This window comes from Adiantum capillus-veneris, chromosome 6, assembly GCF_014529385.1.
Source record: "Adiantum capillus-veneris isolate H3 chromosome 6, ASM1452938v2, whole genome shotgun sequence".
NCBI classification, from domain to species: Eukaryota; Viridiplantae; Streptophyta; class Polypodiopsida; order Polypodiales; family Pteridaceae; genus Adiantum; species Adiantum capillus-veneris.
In genome coordinates this window covers 155,373,790-155,391,181 of record NC_140936.1, presented here as the reverse complement: position 1 = coordinate 155,391,181, position 17,392 = coordinate 155,373,790, and the positions used below count along the sequence as shown (strand labels likewise).

General features: G+C 46.3%; 1 protein-coding gene across 3 annotated transcripts in view; it reads right to left on the bottom strand.

Annotated features, from left to right (window-relative positions):
• The window catches only part of LOC147456543 (protein ZINC INDUCED FACILITATOR 1-like), a 213,313-nt gene that overhangs the window by 119,825 nt on the left and 76,096 nt on the right, over positions 1-17,392 (bottom strand). For all 3 annotated transcript variants that reach the window (XM_086514979.1, XM_086514978.1, XM_086514980.1), the window contains 2 exons: positions 2,922-3,024; positions 2,338-2,440 (listed from right to left, as the gene is read on the bottom strand). In XM_086514979.1, the coding sequence (XP_086371105.1) occupies positions 2,338-2,440; positions 2,922-3,024 (206 nt within the window). The remainder of the gene's footprint in view (positions 1-2,337; positions 2,441-2,921; positions 3,025-17,392) is intronic.

Sequence of the window (17,392 nt, the reverse complement as noted above, 5' to 3'; positions counted from 1 at the left end):
TCAAACGAACATGCAACGGCCACGTAGACAACTTCCAATAATGCAATTTAGCATTCAAATGTTGCATAATCCAATCCACTTTTTGAGCATGAGTGACATTCCAACTGATTGGATACCCCAAATGCCTCACAATCACATTCGGAGGAACGATATCTCTTGGCCATAGCGACTCATGCCAATCACAAGAATTGAGTGGGAGAAGCTTTGATTTACGAAAGTTGACTCGAAGACCAGCTGCAAGCCCATTCAGGTTCGAAGCTTCTATAATCATCCAAACATCAGCCTGGCAGTTACGGGGCGTAAACAACGAGTCGTCACCATAAGCCTCCCCAACAAAATTGCGCCTTGACGGTAATTGCAGGCCATGAAGACAACCAGTAGAAGTTAAGTGATCTAGATGCATCAACAAAGGGTGTGTGGCAATGGCATACAACAATGCACTAAGGGGACAGCCCTATCTAACCGAGTAACTAAGAGGGCACTCCTGACGTGTATGATAGCAACACAGGTAATTCACATATGTTGCTTGTAGAAAGGCAAGCATGGGATCATCTCCTTGCTTGTGCACAAATGCTTAATTTATGGCATTCCCTCCATTCAGATCTCTCGGGTTTTACTTTTCAGCATACTGCTCATCACTCATACAAGATAGATGGTATGTTCTCCACAGACAGCAGTATGATGACTTTATGTGTGATATGAAGATGGATTGCACTTTGCAGTTGTCGGATCTTTACCCTATGTCGTTGAATTTGTACTTTGGGCAATCACTTTATGATAGGCCTCTTTATCAAAAGCGTCTGCTACATATTAATAATGCTTATCTTAAGCATGACGTCTTTCGAGATATAATTTATGGGCTTGTTCCTCCCTTGATTGCTCACATGCATCTTGATCTTGATTTCGCGTGGTTTAGTTTTGTAATGTGAGTGCAATCTGCTATTGAGGACTATATATAGCAAACAATATTTAAATTGGACTCGCGGCAATGTTAAGGATGCCAAGCAGGTTTGTCAACATTTGCAAGTATTGGCTGACTCCAAGCCTTTAACTGAATGTGGATTATTGGAGTTGTGTGAAGCTCGAGTATGCATACAGCTTGATGATAAACAGAAGCTTGTAAAATGGCAGACCCACGCTTGCCAACATGCTCTTGTTGATAAAGGATGTTTTTCGAAGCAATTTTTCAAGCATTTGCATCACACGAGGGTTTCTTAGGATATTCGGTATGTAAAGACTTCTTCAGGTGCTTGGACATCCTCTAAACATGAACTTGTTGATGCCATGGTCTCGCATTATAGACAGGTTTTTGCTGCTACTCCTCGAGAATCGCCAGTGGTATGTCAAGCAAGACAGTTGTTGCTATCTCATGTACGACCAATCATCTCTTCCCGTGATGCATTATCTCTTGAGGAACCTTTCATTGATTCAGAATTGCTTTCATTGGGCCGCTGGCGATCCCCTGCCTGGGATGGGCTTACTAAGGAGTTCTTTCTCCCTTTGGGAGTCTCCAACAGAACCGTTACTTTTCATGATGAATACTGCATGGGAGAAACAAGATTTGCCAGTTTCTTGGAAAGAAGGCTCGCTTAAATTGTTGCCCAAGCAGGCACTTTGTGAGCATTTCGTGCACTGGAGACCGATTACGTTGATGCCTGTAGTGTACAAGATATTGGCTAAGTTGTTGGTTAACCCGATAAAGGATCGCCTCTTTGAAGGAATACATCAAGCTCAGTATGGTTTCATACCACGTCGTCCAATCAATGACAACTTGGCTAATGTTATGATTGGCATGGAGTATGCAAAGTACACAGCAGGATGTACTTGTAATGCAAGTTGATATAGAAAAGGCTCTTGACATTATGCAATGGGACTACATTGCAGCTATGATGCATTGTCTTGGATTTGGTCCTTAATTAGCCAATCCTACACCCCATACAAATTGGTGGCCATCCCAGAACACAAACAAGCCATACTATTTTTCCTTCATTATCGGTTTTTAGTGTGCCTTGCTTTTGCGTTTTATGCGAGTGTCTTGGCCTCTCTTTATAATTCATAATTTCAAGCTTCTTTGACCTTGTGAAGATATATATATACTTTGCTAAAGCTAATTTAAACACCATTGATTCACTAAGTCCTAGTTCATTTTTTGTTATTTTCAAGAGTTCACTTGTAAGGACCAAGCCATAGTATAGATCGAATAGAGAGACTATCCCATGAAACATGTAAACAGAGGTCACCATCATTGGAAAAGTCGAAAGATCATATATAAATTTCTCTTCAGTAGATTATGACATCATATAAGTAGTAATACAGATAAAAATTTAAGATACTTACTGGTAATGTTCCTGTCAAGCCATTACCAAGGCCAAGTAGAAAGCGACATATCAAGGCCATCCAATAATTGGTGCTGAAGCCAAAGAGAGTATTGAATGTAAATCTGGAAAGAACGATATTTAGTCATAGATGAACTATTTTCTTATAAAAGTTTTTCCACAGACATTGACCATAAACTCCATGTCAGTAAACATTATGCTCATAATAACTTGTACATATGCAAAGGCAACAAAATGCCCAACCTCAGACGCCTCTTACAAGTTGTTTCAGTTATATCAATAGACTATCAGAAAAAAAAATTACATACAATACACAGGCATCACCACAGTTTTAAACCTATTGATATGCAAAGAAACATCATAGATGATGGATGCTTGTACATATGCAAATTAAACAAAATCCCTAACCTCAGACTCCTCTTACAAGATTTTTCGCTCTATAGATAGTGTATCAAAATCAAATTACGTACATTATGCAGGACAACAAATTACCACAATTTCAAACCTATTGATATGCAAAGAAGTTTCATAAATGATGGATGCAAATAAAGTAACAAAGAAAAAAAGAAACAGTTAGGCACTTACATTGTTGCTGTTCCAATAAGAATTACAAGTTTATGGCCGTACTTGTCAGCAATTAAACCCCAAGCAGTTGAAGTTAGAAAACGCCCAACAAGCAGTGCCGACCCTGTAGAGAAGACCTTTTCAATCCCTTCTCAAAACCTCTCAACAAAATGGGCAGTTATTTGCATGAACAATCTTCTCTTATAAGATTTAGAGCTTCAGTGCATAAAGTTTAAACCTCTCTCTCTCTCAAAATGGACAGTTATTTGCATGAAGTCTTCTCTTTTAAGATTTAGAACTTCAGTGCATAAACCTCGCTGTGGTCTCATAGGTCATTTTGGCCTTTTGAAGACGTTAATATAGCATTTCATTTCTCTCTCTTCTTCTCGGGTGTATGTGTGTGTGTGTGTGTGTGTGTGTGTGTGTGTGGCTTATGGTGGAATTTTTTCTTCGCTTTTGGGAATCCCTTAAGCAGCCTCTCCTTTTCATGATAAACTATGCATGGACCACGCAATCTTTGCCGCAATCGTGGAAAGAAGGACTGGTGAAATTGTTGCCTAAGCAAGCATTGTGTGAATACTTTTCACATTGGTGACCAATAATGCTTATGCCGGTCGTTAAGTTATTGTCGAAAATGATAGCTACTCATGTTGCTGACCACTTGTTTTTCGACATACATCTAGCTCAGTATGGATTTATTCCTCATAGGCAAATTATGGATAATATTGCCAATGCTTTTATTGGAATTGAGTATGCAAAATATACTGGACAAGATGTGCTTATCATGCAGATTGATATAGAGAAAGCATTTGACACTGTTCACTGGGACTTCATTGCTCAGACCATGACGGCTTTGGGCTTTTGGGCCAGGATGCGCCAAGTAGTCTATTTTCCTTACGAAAACAGTCAATCTGCCGGAATTCTTGACGGTGAGCTAACTCAGTTATGGGATCTTGGTCGATCGGTTTAGGCAAGGATGCCCTTTGAGTGCTATGTTGTATGCTATTGCTACACATCCTCTATTGTTGTATTTGAACTCCTTAACAGCATCTGGTCGGCTACATGGACTGCAACTGCCAACTCATGATCATTTTGTGGCACAAGCATATGCGGACGACTCCCTGTTCTGGCCTAGAAATCATCCTGAGGATATTCGTTGTATAATGGAAGCTCTGCATATTTATGGGTTTGCTGCAGGTCTGCAAGTGAATTTCCAAAAATCTAAATTGTTGTCGTTGCATCAAATGGCTTGGCATGTGGCCAGGTGAGATAATGAAGCCTAATCAAATTGTGAGACATCTTGGTTATCAGTTGGCTTGGTTGGTTAACAATGCGAAATTGTTGCAATGGGTTGAGAATAAACTAAGATCTAAATTGCAGTATTGGAAATTGTCTACCTGGCCGCTCCATGTAAGGCTCAGAATAGTGCAATCTATTTTGGTGGCATACATGTAATTTTTCCTACCGCTATTGCATTGGCCACCCCGTCGTCTTCGGGATTTCATGTCTTGGAATCTGGAGCACTTTTAGTCCACTTCCTCTCACAAAAAAGGCTTGCGATGGATAAGCTCTGTACTCCAAAACGTTGTGGTGGTCTGAATATCCTTCATTTTTGTTCTCATGTTACAGCAAGGAAGCATAGTTACATGGGACGGCAGGTCGGGGTCGGGAACGGGGACGGGGACGGGACAGCAAAAGTCAGGAAACAGGGACGGGGGTCGGGACGGCAAAAAGAAATTTAGAGTTTTTTTGGCATTTTTTGACCTATATACATGCCACACACATAGAGCATCACTTTGACCACAAATTTACACTAAATAGACCAAAGAACATGAGTCATATAGACGCAAATGTGCTAATAAAACATCGAGAAATAAGGACCCAAAGAGTGGCTTTTATAGCCATTGGGTGCTTCAAAGTTCAAACATATGGCTATTAGAGAGAAACTAGCCTCTAGAAATGATCAGGTTTTCAAATTTTTTAAAAAGTCCCCTCCCATCCCCTGCCGTCCCCGGGACGTTTTGCCTGCGTTCCCACTTGGCAGCCATTTTTCCGTCCGTCCCCACCCGTCCCCGTCCCGGAAATGGGTGTCCCCCGTCCCTAGGGTCCGTCCCCTCTGTTCCCTGTAACTATGCAAGGAAGGCTACTTTGTTGTTGGTGTTGATTGAGCAAAAACAGCGTTGGACGTAGATGCTTGCGTTCTTGTGCTCTCATGCAGTTTCTACGGCAGCCTTCATCCATTGGCAACCGTCGTATTGGGATGTGGTTTTCAGTAAAGTTGAAACTACAATTCCGGGATGTCCCTTTGCTTCCAGTCTAGTGTTGGATTGGAAGGTGGTCACGACACAATTGTTATGGAATAGTAGAGATGAGGTATGTGGAAATTCACTTCGAGTGGAGAGTTTGCCATAGTTACCGGGGAACGCCCCCCTAGCCCCCGTTCCGGCGTTCCGGGGGGGCAGTTCCCTTCCCGAACGTTCCGAAACGTCCCGAAACGTTTGACGTTCCGGGTGGCCAGTGCAAACCGGAACGGCCGTTCCGGAACGTTCCGAACGCCCCCAAAACGTTCCGAAATGCCCCTTGAACGGCCAACGGCTACAAACAAATTTGGCAAAAATTGAAAAAATTGAAGTAAATGATTGGGCTTCTTTTTGAAGTGTGCAAGGCCTCAAGGACTCATAAAATGCACCCCCCTCCTCCTTTCTCTCCACAAGCTAATCCTCAAGGCTCAAGCTCTCTCCCTCTCACACTCTCAAGATCTCTCCCTCTCAAGACTCACTCTCTCAAGGCTCAAGGCTTTAAGCCTTCAAGCTCTCTTCCTCTCCCTCCCACTCTCTCAAATCTCTCCCTCTCCCTCTCACTCTCTCGAGTCTCTCCCTCTCTCTCTCTCTCTCTCTCTCTCTCTCTCTCTCTCTCTCTCTCACATCATCTAGTCATAGCAAGATTGAAGTGTCTTCAAAACGAGTTTTTTGTGAGTATTAGAGTCAAAGCACTCTAATACTCCTTGTATTTAAACACAAGAAGCTAAAAAATGCACTATTTGGGTGTTTTTTATACCTCCCGTTCCGCGCCGTTCCCGTTCCGAACCCCTAGCCGTTCCCCCGTTCTGCGGGGATCCCGTCGCCGTTCCCGTTCCGCGTTCCGGGTAACTATGGAGTTTGCATTGGAGTAGAGTTTTTGCTCATACTCTTGTTCAACGCTCTCCTAGACAGGCCTACTTTCTCTCCCACAAAGGTATTGACAAGATAGCAGAAGTCATAGACGCTGAAGGACGGGTGCTCTTGTTCAGACAGGCTACTCATACCTTTGAAGTTGGGTTACACTACAAACGCATGTGGGACATTATTAAAGAGTTGGTCGATTCTGTATCTCCCATCCCGCCGCTAGTTGAAGATAATCAAATTTGTGATTGGCTCTATGTTGGTTCTTCGCTTGGTTCGATATCGGCAAAGAAAGTGTACTATCATTTGCAGTCGTCCTCCTAGGTCGAAGAACACTATAACAAGGTATGGAATATGAATAAGAGTGTTACTAGGTGGTGGAGTAAAGTTATGAAAGTGTGGCATGCTAAGCTACCTTTCAAGGAGCGATTGTTTATGTGGAGATGTATTGTTGGGGTTCTCCCCACTGGAAAATTACTGCGCTCTAGGAGATTGGCCTCTTCAAGATGCGTTTGCTGTGGTGCAGGCATTGAGAATATATCACATCTTCTCTGGTCCTGTTCTCGTATGCGACAGTTTGTGGATAGCATCTTTTCAGCTCTTCGCTCGCGTTTCCCTGGATCACAATTTGGTAATTTTTTTTGGATCTTTGGAGTGTTTTCACCTTTGCTTTGGCCGTATGCGCATGCATTCTGCCGCTCTGACTGGGGCTCTATAGACAATAACTCATGGTAGAAGTCAGTAGCAATTGCACGCATATCCTCGGGCTCATAGAAAGTATTACGAGCTGTAACTCAGAAACAGTCAAAGTAGAGTTGGTAATGGCTAATAGGGAGCTCATCCAAGTCATAGGCAACTTGAAGAGACTGTCTAAGAGATATCTTGAAGAAAGAAACTATTCCACTTGAATCTACTGAAACATGAGGGAATTCCGTGCATTCCACACTGTCCATAGTACCCATAATCTAGGTTTGGGCACAGATGCCTTGTCTTCTGACTGAGGAGATGCGTCAGAGGCTAGAGATGCCACTTCAGCATGAGGAGCTGCACACGGCTCTTAGGGCCCTCCCCCGTGGTAGCTGTCCAGGTGAGGATGGGTTGACTCCCAGCTTTTTCTGGGACCTACTTGGCCTAGATCTCTGTAGTGCTTTTCAGTACATTTTGCACACAGGGGTGATGCCTGACAGCATGAGTGAGGGCCTAATCTACCTCATTCCCGAGGAGGGTGGCTCCTTGGATGAGATTCGACAGTGGTGCCCCATCACCATCCTCAACTCAACCTACAAAATTCTTGCCAAGGCTCTGAGTTTGAGGATTCAGCCACTTTTGGAGAGCCTTATACATAGGACACAGGCAGGTTTTGTCAAGGAACGCAGTATCCTTGACAACATCTTTACTTTTTGGGAGGCTTCTGCCCTGGCACGGCTCCGTGGTGAGGACCTCGTGATTCTTCTTCTCGATTTTGAGAAGGCATACGACAGAGTTGACTGGGACTTTCTAGAGGGCACTCTACGCAGGATCGGCTTCTCAGATGCTTGGATCAGAGGGGTGTCAGCCTTGTACAGACAGGCTCCCAGTCAGGTACTTTTGGCAAGAGGTAGAGGTGATCGCTTCATGCTTACACGCTCGGTCGGCCAGGGCTATCCTCTTGCCCCCTTTCTCTTTCTGTTCTATGCGGAGGCGATGAGCAAATTTTTGGTGTCGCAGCAGGTTGTTCTACGGGGCTTAGCACTCCCTATTCAGGGAGATGAGCTACTGGACACTGAGTTTTCCGATAACTCAGCCTTGTACTTAGATGGCCAGGAGGCCAATCTTCACAGATGTGAGCAGGCTTTGGAGACCTTCTGTTGTGCATCGGGCGCACTGATCAACTGGAGAAAGACAGTGGCTTTCTCGGTTGGTAGTGCTCCTGTGCCAGATTGGATGCCAGGAGAGGGTTTCAGGTGGATTCCCCGAGGGACTGCAGTTCGGTACTTGGGTTGTCAGGTTGGTTTGGACTTGTCTTCCGAGCAGCAGATTGCTCCCCTTCTCCTGTCTATCAAGAGAAATTTGTTACATTGGAGCTCGGCACGACTTTCTCTGGCTGGCAGAGTAATAGTTGCCAATCAAGTGTTGTTGGCGACTATGTGGTACATCACTTCCTGTTGGATCTTCTCGAGTTCTTGTATCAGCCAGGTAGAGAGGCTGATCAGGAACTTCCTTTGGTCAGGACGTGACACTCAGGTAGCCCAAGCCAAGGTGGCTTGGCAGGTCATCATGCTTCCTTGTTCTTAGGGAGGGCTTGGGATCATTGATCCAGCACAGCAGAGCAGAGCCCTTCTTGGGAAGTTCATCGTCAAAGGACTTCTTCCAAGTGAGGAGCCCTGGAAGGAGTTCTTGCTACAGCGGCTTCGTGCCAGGGTGCCTCAGTCATGAGGCCCCTGGCAACCTTCGACCAGATGGATCTTTACAGAGATGCGCAGAGTTGGTTTGAGCAGGAGACTGGAGGACCGCATCGCTATGAGTTTGCTTCGATCTTGGGAGCTCTTACGGCGTGAATTGGAGCAAAACAGCCGACGTGCACGGAGGAGCGCCTAGGGCAGCCCCTCATCTAGAACCCCATGGTTAGCACTCAAAGAGGCCACTTGGTTGGTAGTCGGCCTCATGTTTCTTGGGGTCCCATGGCAGCAGGTCCAGCGCGCTCTCTAGGTGATTGGCTAGAGTTCACAGGTTTGTCAGAGGAGGTGCAGGGGTTCCAGCTACAGGGCATGAGAGGGGTGCAGAGCATGTGTCAGGACATCTCAGAGTCAGTTCCAGCCAAGTGGCTCACGCCTCTCGAGCCAATAGTACCCCGGTGGATGGGAGCCTTCACGCGACTGGAGATTCTCGTCTCAATTGGGGCTTGCTCAGAGACTGTTCCCTCCCTGTTTTTCGAGTTACAGGGGAGGGATACTTACAGCGAGTTGCAATAGAGGCCCCGCAGGTGGCAGAGTGCTGTTTTCAGAGGATCCGAGTGGTGGGCATCTGTGAGAGGACTTGTGTCATCAATCCTGACCCAGCTGCTCCTGAGACTTGACATTGGAGACTGTGGGCTTGGGAGTGCTGTCGACTGGCACAAGTACAATGAGATCCTAGAGAGTGGCTTGGGAGGGATCCTTTCTCTTCTGCAGACCACCCAAGTGTCCCTTTCTTTCAGTACACTGTTCGACTGGGACGTCATATACTAGCAGCACAAAGAGAGGCCCGCCTCGCTGCAGCACGTCATTGGCAGGAGGAGGGTCTCTCAGTCAAGTTCTTGGCAGCCTTTTGGGAGAGGTTGTGGGACTCCAGACAGCCGAGGCAAGTCACCTTGTTTCAGTGGCTGGTCACACACAGAGCTACAGCAGTAGGGAGCTGGCTAGTGCATAGTGGTCTTTCGGCCGCATGTGCAGCTTGTGATCATTTGGTGGAGAGTCAGCGTCACTGTCTTTGGGACTGTCCCTCGGCCCAGCAGGTGTGGCTACGAGTTCTTCGGCTGATGCCTGCTCTCTCCACGGCTCGAGAGTACACTTGGGGGGCAGCGGCTTGGTCCACCCTCACTGGCCCGACACTTCAGTTTGAGCTATCTTCCACCAGCAGGATGATAGTGATGCAGGGGGGGCGACCTACACTCCAGCCTGCTACAGAGCTTACTCCACAAGAGTAGTGCAGTGAGAGAGAGGAGTGTTGTTAGTGGCTTGACACTTTGGTTCATCTGGCGGGCCCGCTGTTTTCGCATCTTTGAGGCTCGCCCTGTGCCACCAGCAGAGACTGTTCGTGACTTTTGGCTAGAGCTGATCCATACTCTCAGAGGACAGCTTGAGGGACTACAGGGCAGCTCCGACCGCATGCGGGAGCGTCGCGAGGCTTTCCTTCAACTCTGGCGCCCTGGGTCTTTCTACACCATAGTCCAGGGTGTGCTCAGATGGCACTACGGTCCACCTGTGTGGCTCTTCCCTCCTCCCATCTCTTGTTTTGGCCTCATTGTATATATGCTGATTTTTCATTGGGAGAGTCTCCCCATCATGTTTGTTGTAGCCCTCTCTTGTAGAGGTGGCTGTAGCCCTATGGGCAGTTTTCATTAACTAATAGAAGGATCTTTTTCTCAAAAAAAAAACTCTCTATGGGCTTTCCTCGCTTTGAGGTTTCCCACTTGTAATTCAATCTGATATTAAAAAAAAAAAAAGTATGTGTGTGTGTGTGTTGAGTTGTCATTGGAAACCAACTTATTGGATGTTGTTTTGGGGAAGCTTGAAGGACACATTCCTAAATGTCCCTTTACTTCTTCTCTAATTGTTGATTGAAAGGTGGTCACTTCGCATTTGGCTTGGAATGGTCGACAATCCTCTGTGGGTAACTCTCTTCGCTTAGAGAGTCTGCATTGGAGCAGGGCTTTTGCTTCGACTTTGGTTCAACGATCTCCTCACCAAGCGTATTTTCTTTGCCAAAAAGGAATCTGTCAGGTGCATCAGGTGGTTGATGAATTGGGTTATGTTCTTTTGTTCGTTGTTGCGGTGTCCCACTTTCGGTTGAGTCTTCACTATTCTCCTCTCTGGAGGGAGATTCAGAAGATGCTTGCTGCTCATTCATCCATTCCTCCTTTGGATGTGGACTCTCGCTTCTTTGACTAGAATTTGGCTGCTACTAGATTGGACTGCATCTCAGCTAGCAGTGTCTATGCCATCCTTCAGTCTAATGTATGGATTGTGCATCAGGGTAACCAACTGTGGTCGCTTTCCGAGTCATCCTTGTGGTGGCAATACACATTGTCTCGCATTTTGCAGAGTCATCTCCCTTTGAAGGAACGTGTTTTCTTGTGGCACTGCTTGGTGGGAGCTCTACCTATTTGGCAGTGTGTTACATGCTCGGCATATTGCGCCTTCCCGCTGTCCCAAATGCCTTGAAGCTGAGGAGACCGTGCCACACTTACTGTGGCGTTTTCGTCACTCTAGAGCCTTCATTCAACAAGTGTCGACTGCTCTTCGGCTTCGTTTTCCTTCCGGCTCTTTTCACAGACGCTTTTGGCTTTTTGGGGTGCTCTAGTCACCGCAATCTCAGTTTGCGGTGTTCTTCAGCTGGATCAGATTTGTGACTATGTGGGCCATCTGGCACCATAGGAACTCCTTAATGTTCCAAGGAACTTCTGTTGATCCCTTTCCCTATTTCGAATTCTCTCTTGGTCAAACGCTGCATTTTGCCTTTGACACTGGAGACATCACTCTTGATACCGACAAAATTTACTTTGACTGTTTCTAACCTTCGGAACCTCATAGTGCTCCGCTTTTTGTATCCTTTTCTTTTCGTGGGTTTTCCTCGCTTTGAGGTTTCCCACTTGTAATTAATCAAAGCAGATTTACAAAAAAAAGTGTGTGTTGAGTTGCATGTATGTGTGTGTACTTGTTTTACCATAAATAATATGACATAATTGAACTTTTTACATTCAAAAGACAGCTGGCTTTAGAAAAAGGAAATGATAAGTAACAAAACAACTCAGTCTTAGAATTATTTTTGTACAATGTTGTAAGAATGAGGTCTCATTCCAGTATACAAATAACAGAAGAACTTCCCGAGCTGTAAGTGAATGTGTAATCCAGTGTAGGACAGCTTGCCAAAGCCAAAAAAAAAACCTTCCAAGACAAGATAGAGTCCTTACCTGCATCCATCCAAACAAGACAACAATTCAGTTAGCCTTGGATGTGTTTTATAGGTATCAATGGACTATACCAGTTGTTATCCATGTCCATCTTACAGACTTTTTTTTCTAACTTTACAAGCTTTAACCCAAAGTAAAAAAATATTTTCTCTCATTTTCTTAAAAGAATCCCAAAGTTCTAGTAAAAGAGTAACATTTTGATTAGAAGGCCATCGCCCCTTCTAATCCAAATGTCAGAATCCCCCCCTTTTCATATATTTTCAACAGTTTTATCATATATGAAAGCTCCACCAAGTGAAGTTTATAAAAAGTTTTATTTATAGTTTTTTTACCAATATAAAATATCAAGCTCGTTTAAACTTGCTATTAGGTTAGATACCCATCATAGTGAATGGACTCCAAATCATCCCTCAATTTGTACATCATTTACCATATACTTCTCTTTAAGCCATCCAAGTAACAAGGAGCACTGCTAAAAGCCAGGCCTTACTCCGAACCATGAAGTTTTTTAAGGGAAAAGATATACCATGTTTAAAGTGCTAGCACCATAACAATAACCAAAGCTATAATCGGAGCAACATCTGGCCGAGTGAATGCAAAAACTATAATGTATATCCTAACCTTACCAAAGTAAAACCAAGAGCTGCCATAGTGTGCAGCCGGGTACAACACCCTAATGATCCGTGTGTATTAAATATACATAAAAAACAATGCACGCTAGGACACAAAAACATCATCACCCATGTATGTAACTACCCAATCACAATTAGTGCGAAGTAAACACCTCCAACCCATGTAAGTATCCATAGCTATCCAATATACAAGGCCAGTCAAGTCTTATCATCTGATGGTGTTATAAAACTTATGTAAAAAAGCGACAATATCAAGTAAACCACGCACCATTCTCATGCTCATTAAGCCACCAAGGTAGGCTCGGTTACAGCCAACAGAGTATTGCCAGGCTCAGTACAGCAGCAGCAAAATCGCTTTCAAAAGCCAATGTAAACGTAGAGTAGCCATCAAAAAACAGAGATTATGAATGGCAGCTTTTGGTACTACACACCCGAAAAAACCCTTTCCTTTATCAGTAACCACGAAGTATAACAGTAACCCCAAAACCCAGTGGAAGGGTAAAAAGCCATGCTACAATACCATTATCATATATATTCACCGTCCATCAAGGACCATAACCAGGTTCGGAGAAAAAACCACATGCAAACCCACAATATCAAACACTAGCTACAGCAGCATTAACATAGTGAAATTGCCCCCTTTTCTTTAAAAAATCATGCAAAGAACTATGCATGGGCAGAGTGGCCAGCCTGAATGACTCTTGTAGCGAGCTCCATACTTCAGCGTAGAAAAGACACGCAATTCTATTTAAGCATAATAACAAACAAAGCTAAGTGAGGGGCAGAGATGCGCCCTCACCTCTTTATATAGAGGAGGGAGGTGGGCCGCCAATCCTTTGTAATGAGCAGAATCGCCATGAGTGGAGCGACAGCGAGGCCGCCTATGTTGCAAAGGAGATTACCCTAGCGCCTTCACGGCCAGTTTTGCCATAGGGTAGTAAACCATTCAATAGAGAAAAACGTATTACCTGTGTTACAGGCGGGCCGAGTACCATGATGTGGACCCTAATATAGTGAAGCTTTAGGAGTTAAATGTCAAAATAAGCTAGGGGCTCTTTAAGTACTACAGTGTGTGTGTGTGTGTATGTGTGTGTGTGAGGAGTGAGCAACATGGTGAAAAGTAAATCTAGAGGCATTTGGGTGCAAATGCCGCCATAAATCAATCATCGGAGTAGTAGCAAACAGATTATCCCATTCTAGTCTTTCCGCAGACAACAGTGTGAATTACCTGTGGTACTATCATCCATCACAAGGGATTATTAAAATCACCGCAAAGGAATGCATTTGAAGTCCATAAACGAGAAGAGATGTCTCACCATAGAGCAGCCCGTTGCCCAGATGCTATATGCGCATAAACACCTCCAAACTCATAAACCTGACCATTCAACAAGCATTGAACCACCATCCAACGGCCGTGCGGATCATTATACAAGAGAGCTGGCTGAAGCTCATGCCGACCCAGCATCATTAAACCTGAATAGTCTTGGAAACCAGCATATGCAATCCAATAACCAGCAAAATAAGAACACTGACCAGCAAAGTCATGCTGGTTGTGTTCTTGCAAAACAACTATGTCTGCCCTACATGTATGTACATAGTGCTAGGTCAATCACCATTTGTCCAGGTTACATAACCCATGCACATTGTATGTAATGCATTTAATGCGACTGTGCATTAGAAATCATATGTACAACGGCAAGAAACACATGGATCAAGTTGAGATGCCCATATGGACATCTCCATCCACCACATCCATGCCAGAACCCATCCGCTGAGTGAAAGCAGGAGACTTGTCCATAGAATCTGCCTGAGAGGTGGAATCCTCACCCAAAAGCACATCCTTATAAGAATGCATCGTTTTTTCCCAGGCATAAATCAAATGCGATTGTCATTGCAAGGAAGCTGCTTAAACAATACATTCTTGTTGGCGTTAACCAAAGGAACATAATTACGGAAGGAAGTTGGAAAAAAGGACCAGGACGCCAAAGTCGAAGGAAGGCCTCTCTGCACCCCCGCATGCGTTGGAGCTGCCCTGAAGTCTCTCGAGCTGTCCTCTGAGGCTAACAGTCTCTGCTGGTGGTACAGGGCGAGCCTCAAAGAGGCGGAAGCAACGGGCCTGCCAGATGAACCAGAGTGTCAGGCCATTGATGAGCTCCCAGCACTCCTCTCTCTCATTGCACCACTCCTGTGGAGTAAGCTATGTGAAAGACAAGAGTGTAGGTCGCCCCCCCCCTCCCCTGCATCACTATCATCCTGTTGGTGGAAGATAGCTCAAACTGAAGTGTCGGGCCCGTGAGAGTGGACCAAGCAACTGGCCCCCAAGTGTACTGTCGAGCCATGGAAAGAGCAGGCATCAGCCGAAGAACACAAAGCCACACAGCTGTGCCAAGGGACAATCCCAAAGACAGTGACGCTGACTCTCCACAAGATGGTCACAAGCTGCGCAGGCGACCGAGAGACCACTATGCACTATGCCAGCTCCCAACTGCTATAGCTCTGTGTGTGACCAACCACTCAAAGAAAGTGACTTGCCTCGGCTATCTGGAGTCCCACAACCTCTCCCAAAAAGCTGCCAAGAACTCAGCTGTGAGACCCTCCTCCTGCCAATGAGGTGCTGCAGCAGGGCGAGCCTCTCTCTGTGCTGCCCGTATGTGACGTCCCAGTCGAACAATGTACTGAAAGAAAGGGACACTTGGGTGGTCTGCAGAAGAGAAAGGATCCCTCCAAAGCCACTCTCCAGGATCCCACTGTACTCGTGCCAGTCGACAGCACTCCCAAGCCCACAGTCTCCAATGTCCAGTCTCAAGAGCAGCTAGGTCAGGATTGATGAAACAAGTCCTCCCACAGATGCCCACCACTCAGATCCTCTGAAAACAGCACTCTTCCACCTGCGAGGCCTCTACTGCAACTCACTGTAAGCATCCCTCACCCTGTAACTCGAAAAACAGGGAGGGAACAGTCTCTGAGCAAGCCCCAACTGAGATGAGAATCTCCAGTCGCGTGTAGGCTCCCATTCATCTAGGCGCTGCTGACTCGAGAGGTGTGAGCCACTCAGCTAGAACTGTCTCTGAGATGTCCTGGCACATGCTCTGCACCCCTCTCATGCCCTGAAGCTGAAAGCCCTACAACTCCTCTGCCAAGCCTGAAAACTGTAACCAGTCACCTAGAGAGCGTGTTGGACCCGCTGCCATGGGACCCCAGGAAACATGAGGCCGACTACCAACCAGGTGGCCTCTCTGAGTGCTATACATGGAATTCCAAACAAGGGGCTGTCGGCAGGCGCTCCTCCATGCAAGTAGGCTGCCCCTGCTCCAGGCCTCGCCGCAAGTGCTCCCAAGATCGAAGCAAACCCACAGCAAAGCGGTCCTCCAGTCTCCTGCTCAAACCAACTCTGTGCATCTCTGTGAAGATCCATCTGATCGAAGGTTGCCAGGGGCCTCCTGCCTGAGGCACCCTAGCACGAAGCCGCTATAGCAAGAACTCCTTCCAGGGATCCTCACCTGGAAGAAGTCCTCGGACAATGAACTTTCCAAGAAGGGCTCTGCTCTGCTATGTTACGTCGATGATCCCAAGCCCTCCCTGTGAACAAGGAAGAGTGATGACCTGCCAAGCCACTTTGGCCCGGGCTATCTGAGTGTCATGCCCTAACCATAGGAAGTTCCTCATCAGCCTGTCTATCTGAGTGAGCATGAAACGATCACCCCTACCTCCTGACAAAAGTACCTGACTGTGTGCCCGTCTCCGAGAAGAAGATTCACCGGATCCTCACCACGGAGCCGCGCTAGGGCAAAAGCCTCCCAAAAGTAAAGATGTTGTCAAGGATACTGCGCTCCTTGACAAAACCTGTCTGAGTCCCATGTATAAGGCTCTCTAGAAGTGGCTAGATCCTCAAACTTAGAGCCTTGGCAAGAATTTTGTAGGCTGAGTTGAGGATGGTGATGAGGCACCACTGTCGAATCTCATCCAAGGAGCCACCCTCCTTGGGAATGAGGTAGATGAGACCCTCACTCATGTTGTCAGGCTCTCTCCTGTGTGCAAGATGTACTGAAAAGCACTACAAAATCTTGGCCAAGCAAGTCCCAGTACTCCAAGAAAAAACTGGGAGTCAAGCCATCCTCACCTGGACAGCTACCACGGGGGAGTGCACTAAGAGCCGTGTGCAACTCCTCAAGCTGAAGTGGCAGCTCAAGCCTCTGATGCATCTCCTCAGTCACAAGGCAAGGCATCTGTGCCCACACCTGTTCTCTGCATGCATCTTGACGCTCTGACTGAGGCTCTACAGACGGTAACTCACGGTAAAAGTCGGTAGCAATTGCACGCATGTGCTCTGGCTCAGAAGCAACTGTTCCGTCAGGCCTCCTCAACTGACTGACCTTGGCATGCGTATGCCGAGGTCCCACTGCCTCGAAGAAAGCACCAGTCACTCTGTCACCCACCTGTGTCCATTGAGATGCCTGTCGATGGAAAGAAAACTCATGGCGCCGCTCCTCTGTGCTAATAAGCTCCTGGCGAGCCTGCTGTAACTGCTCCTCCAACCAAGGACTGTCTGGATGCAGCTCTGCATTCAAGGAAGGAATGCCCCGTCTGAGACGATGCTCCTCCTCTCTTGCTGTAGCCAAGCAAGCCAACGACTCCTGCAGAAAGAAACGACTAAGTTGAGCTAGTCCTAAGGCCACTCTGTCAGCAGGAGAATCCTGCATGTCCAAGCTCTCTGTCCAGAGAGCCTCTACTCTCTCTCTGAGTGTAGAGTCCAACAAGACCCTCTCAAGGATACGAAGCATCGTGCTCCCCATCCTCTGTCTATCTGCCACTGTGAGGATCACTGGTGCATGGTCCGAGAAGGAAGTCCTTGCCAAAATGCCAATTGTCCCCCCCAAGTCACAAAAATGGTCACTAGTGTAGAAGCGATCTATCCGTGATGGATTCACTCCTCCCACTCTGCGGTCCAAACGAGAGAAGGCCATGCTGTCTGGGGGCCTCACAAAGCTAGAGTGCTGCCACGCATCCGAAACCCTCAGAGTCATACAAAACCTCTCCCAAGCTGCCAGC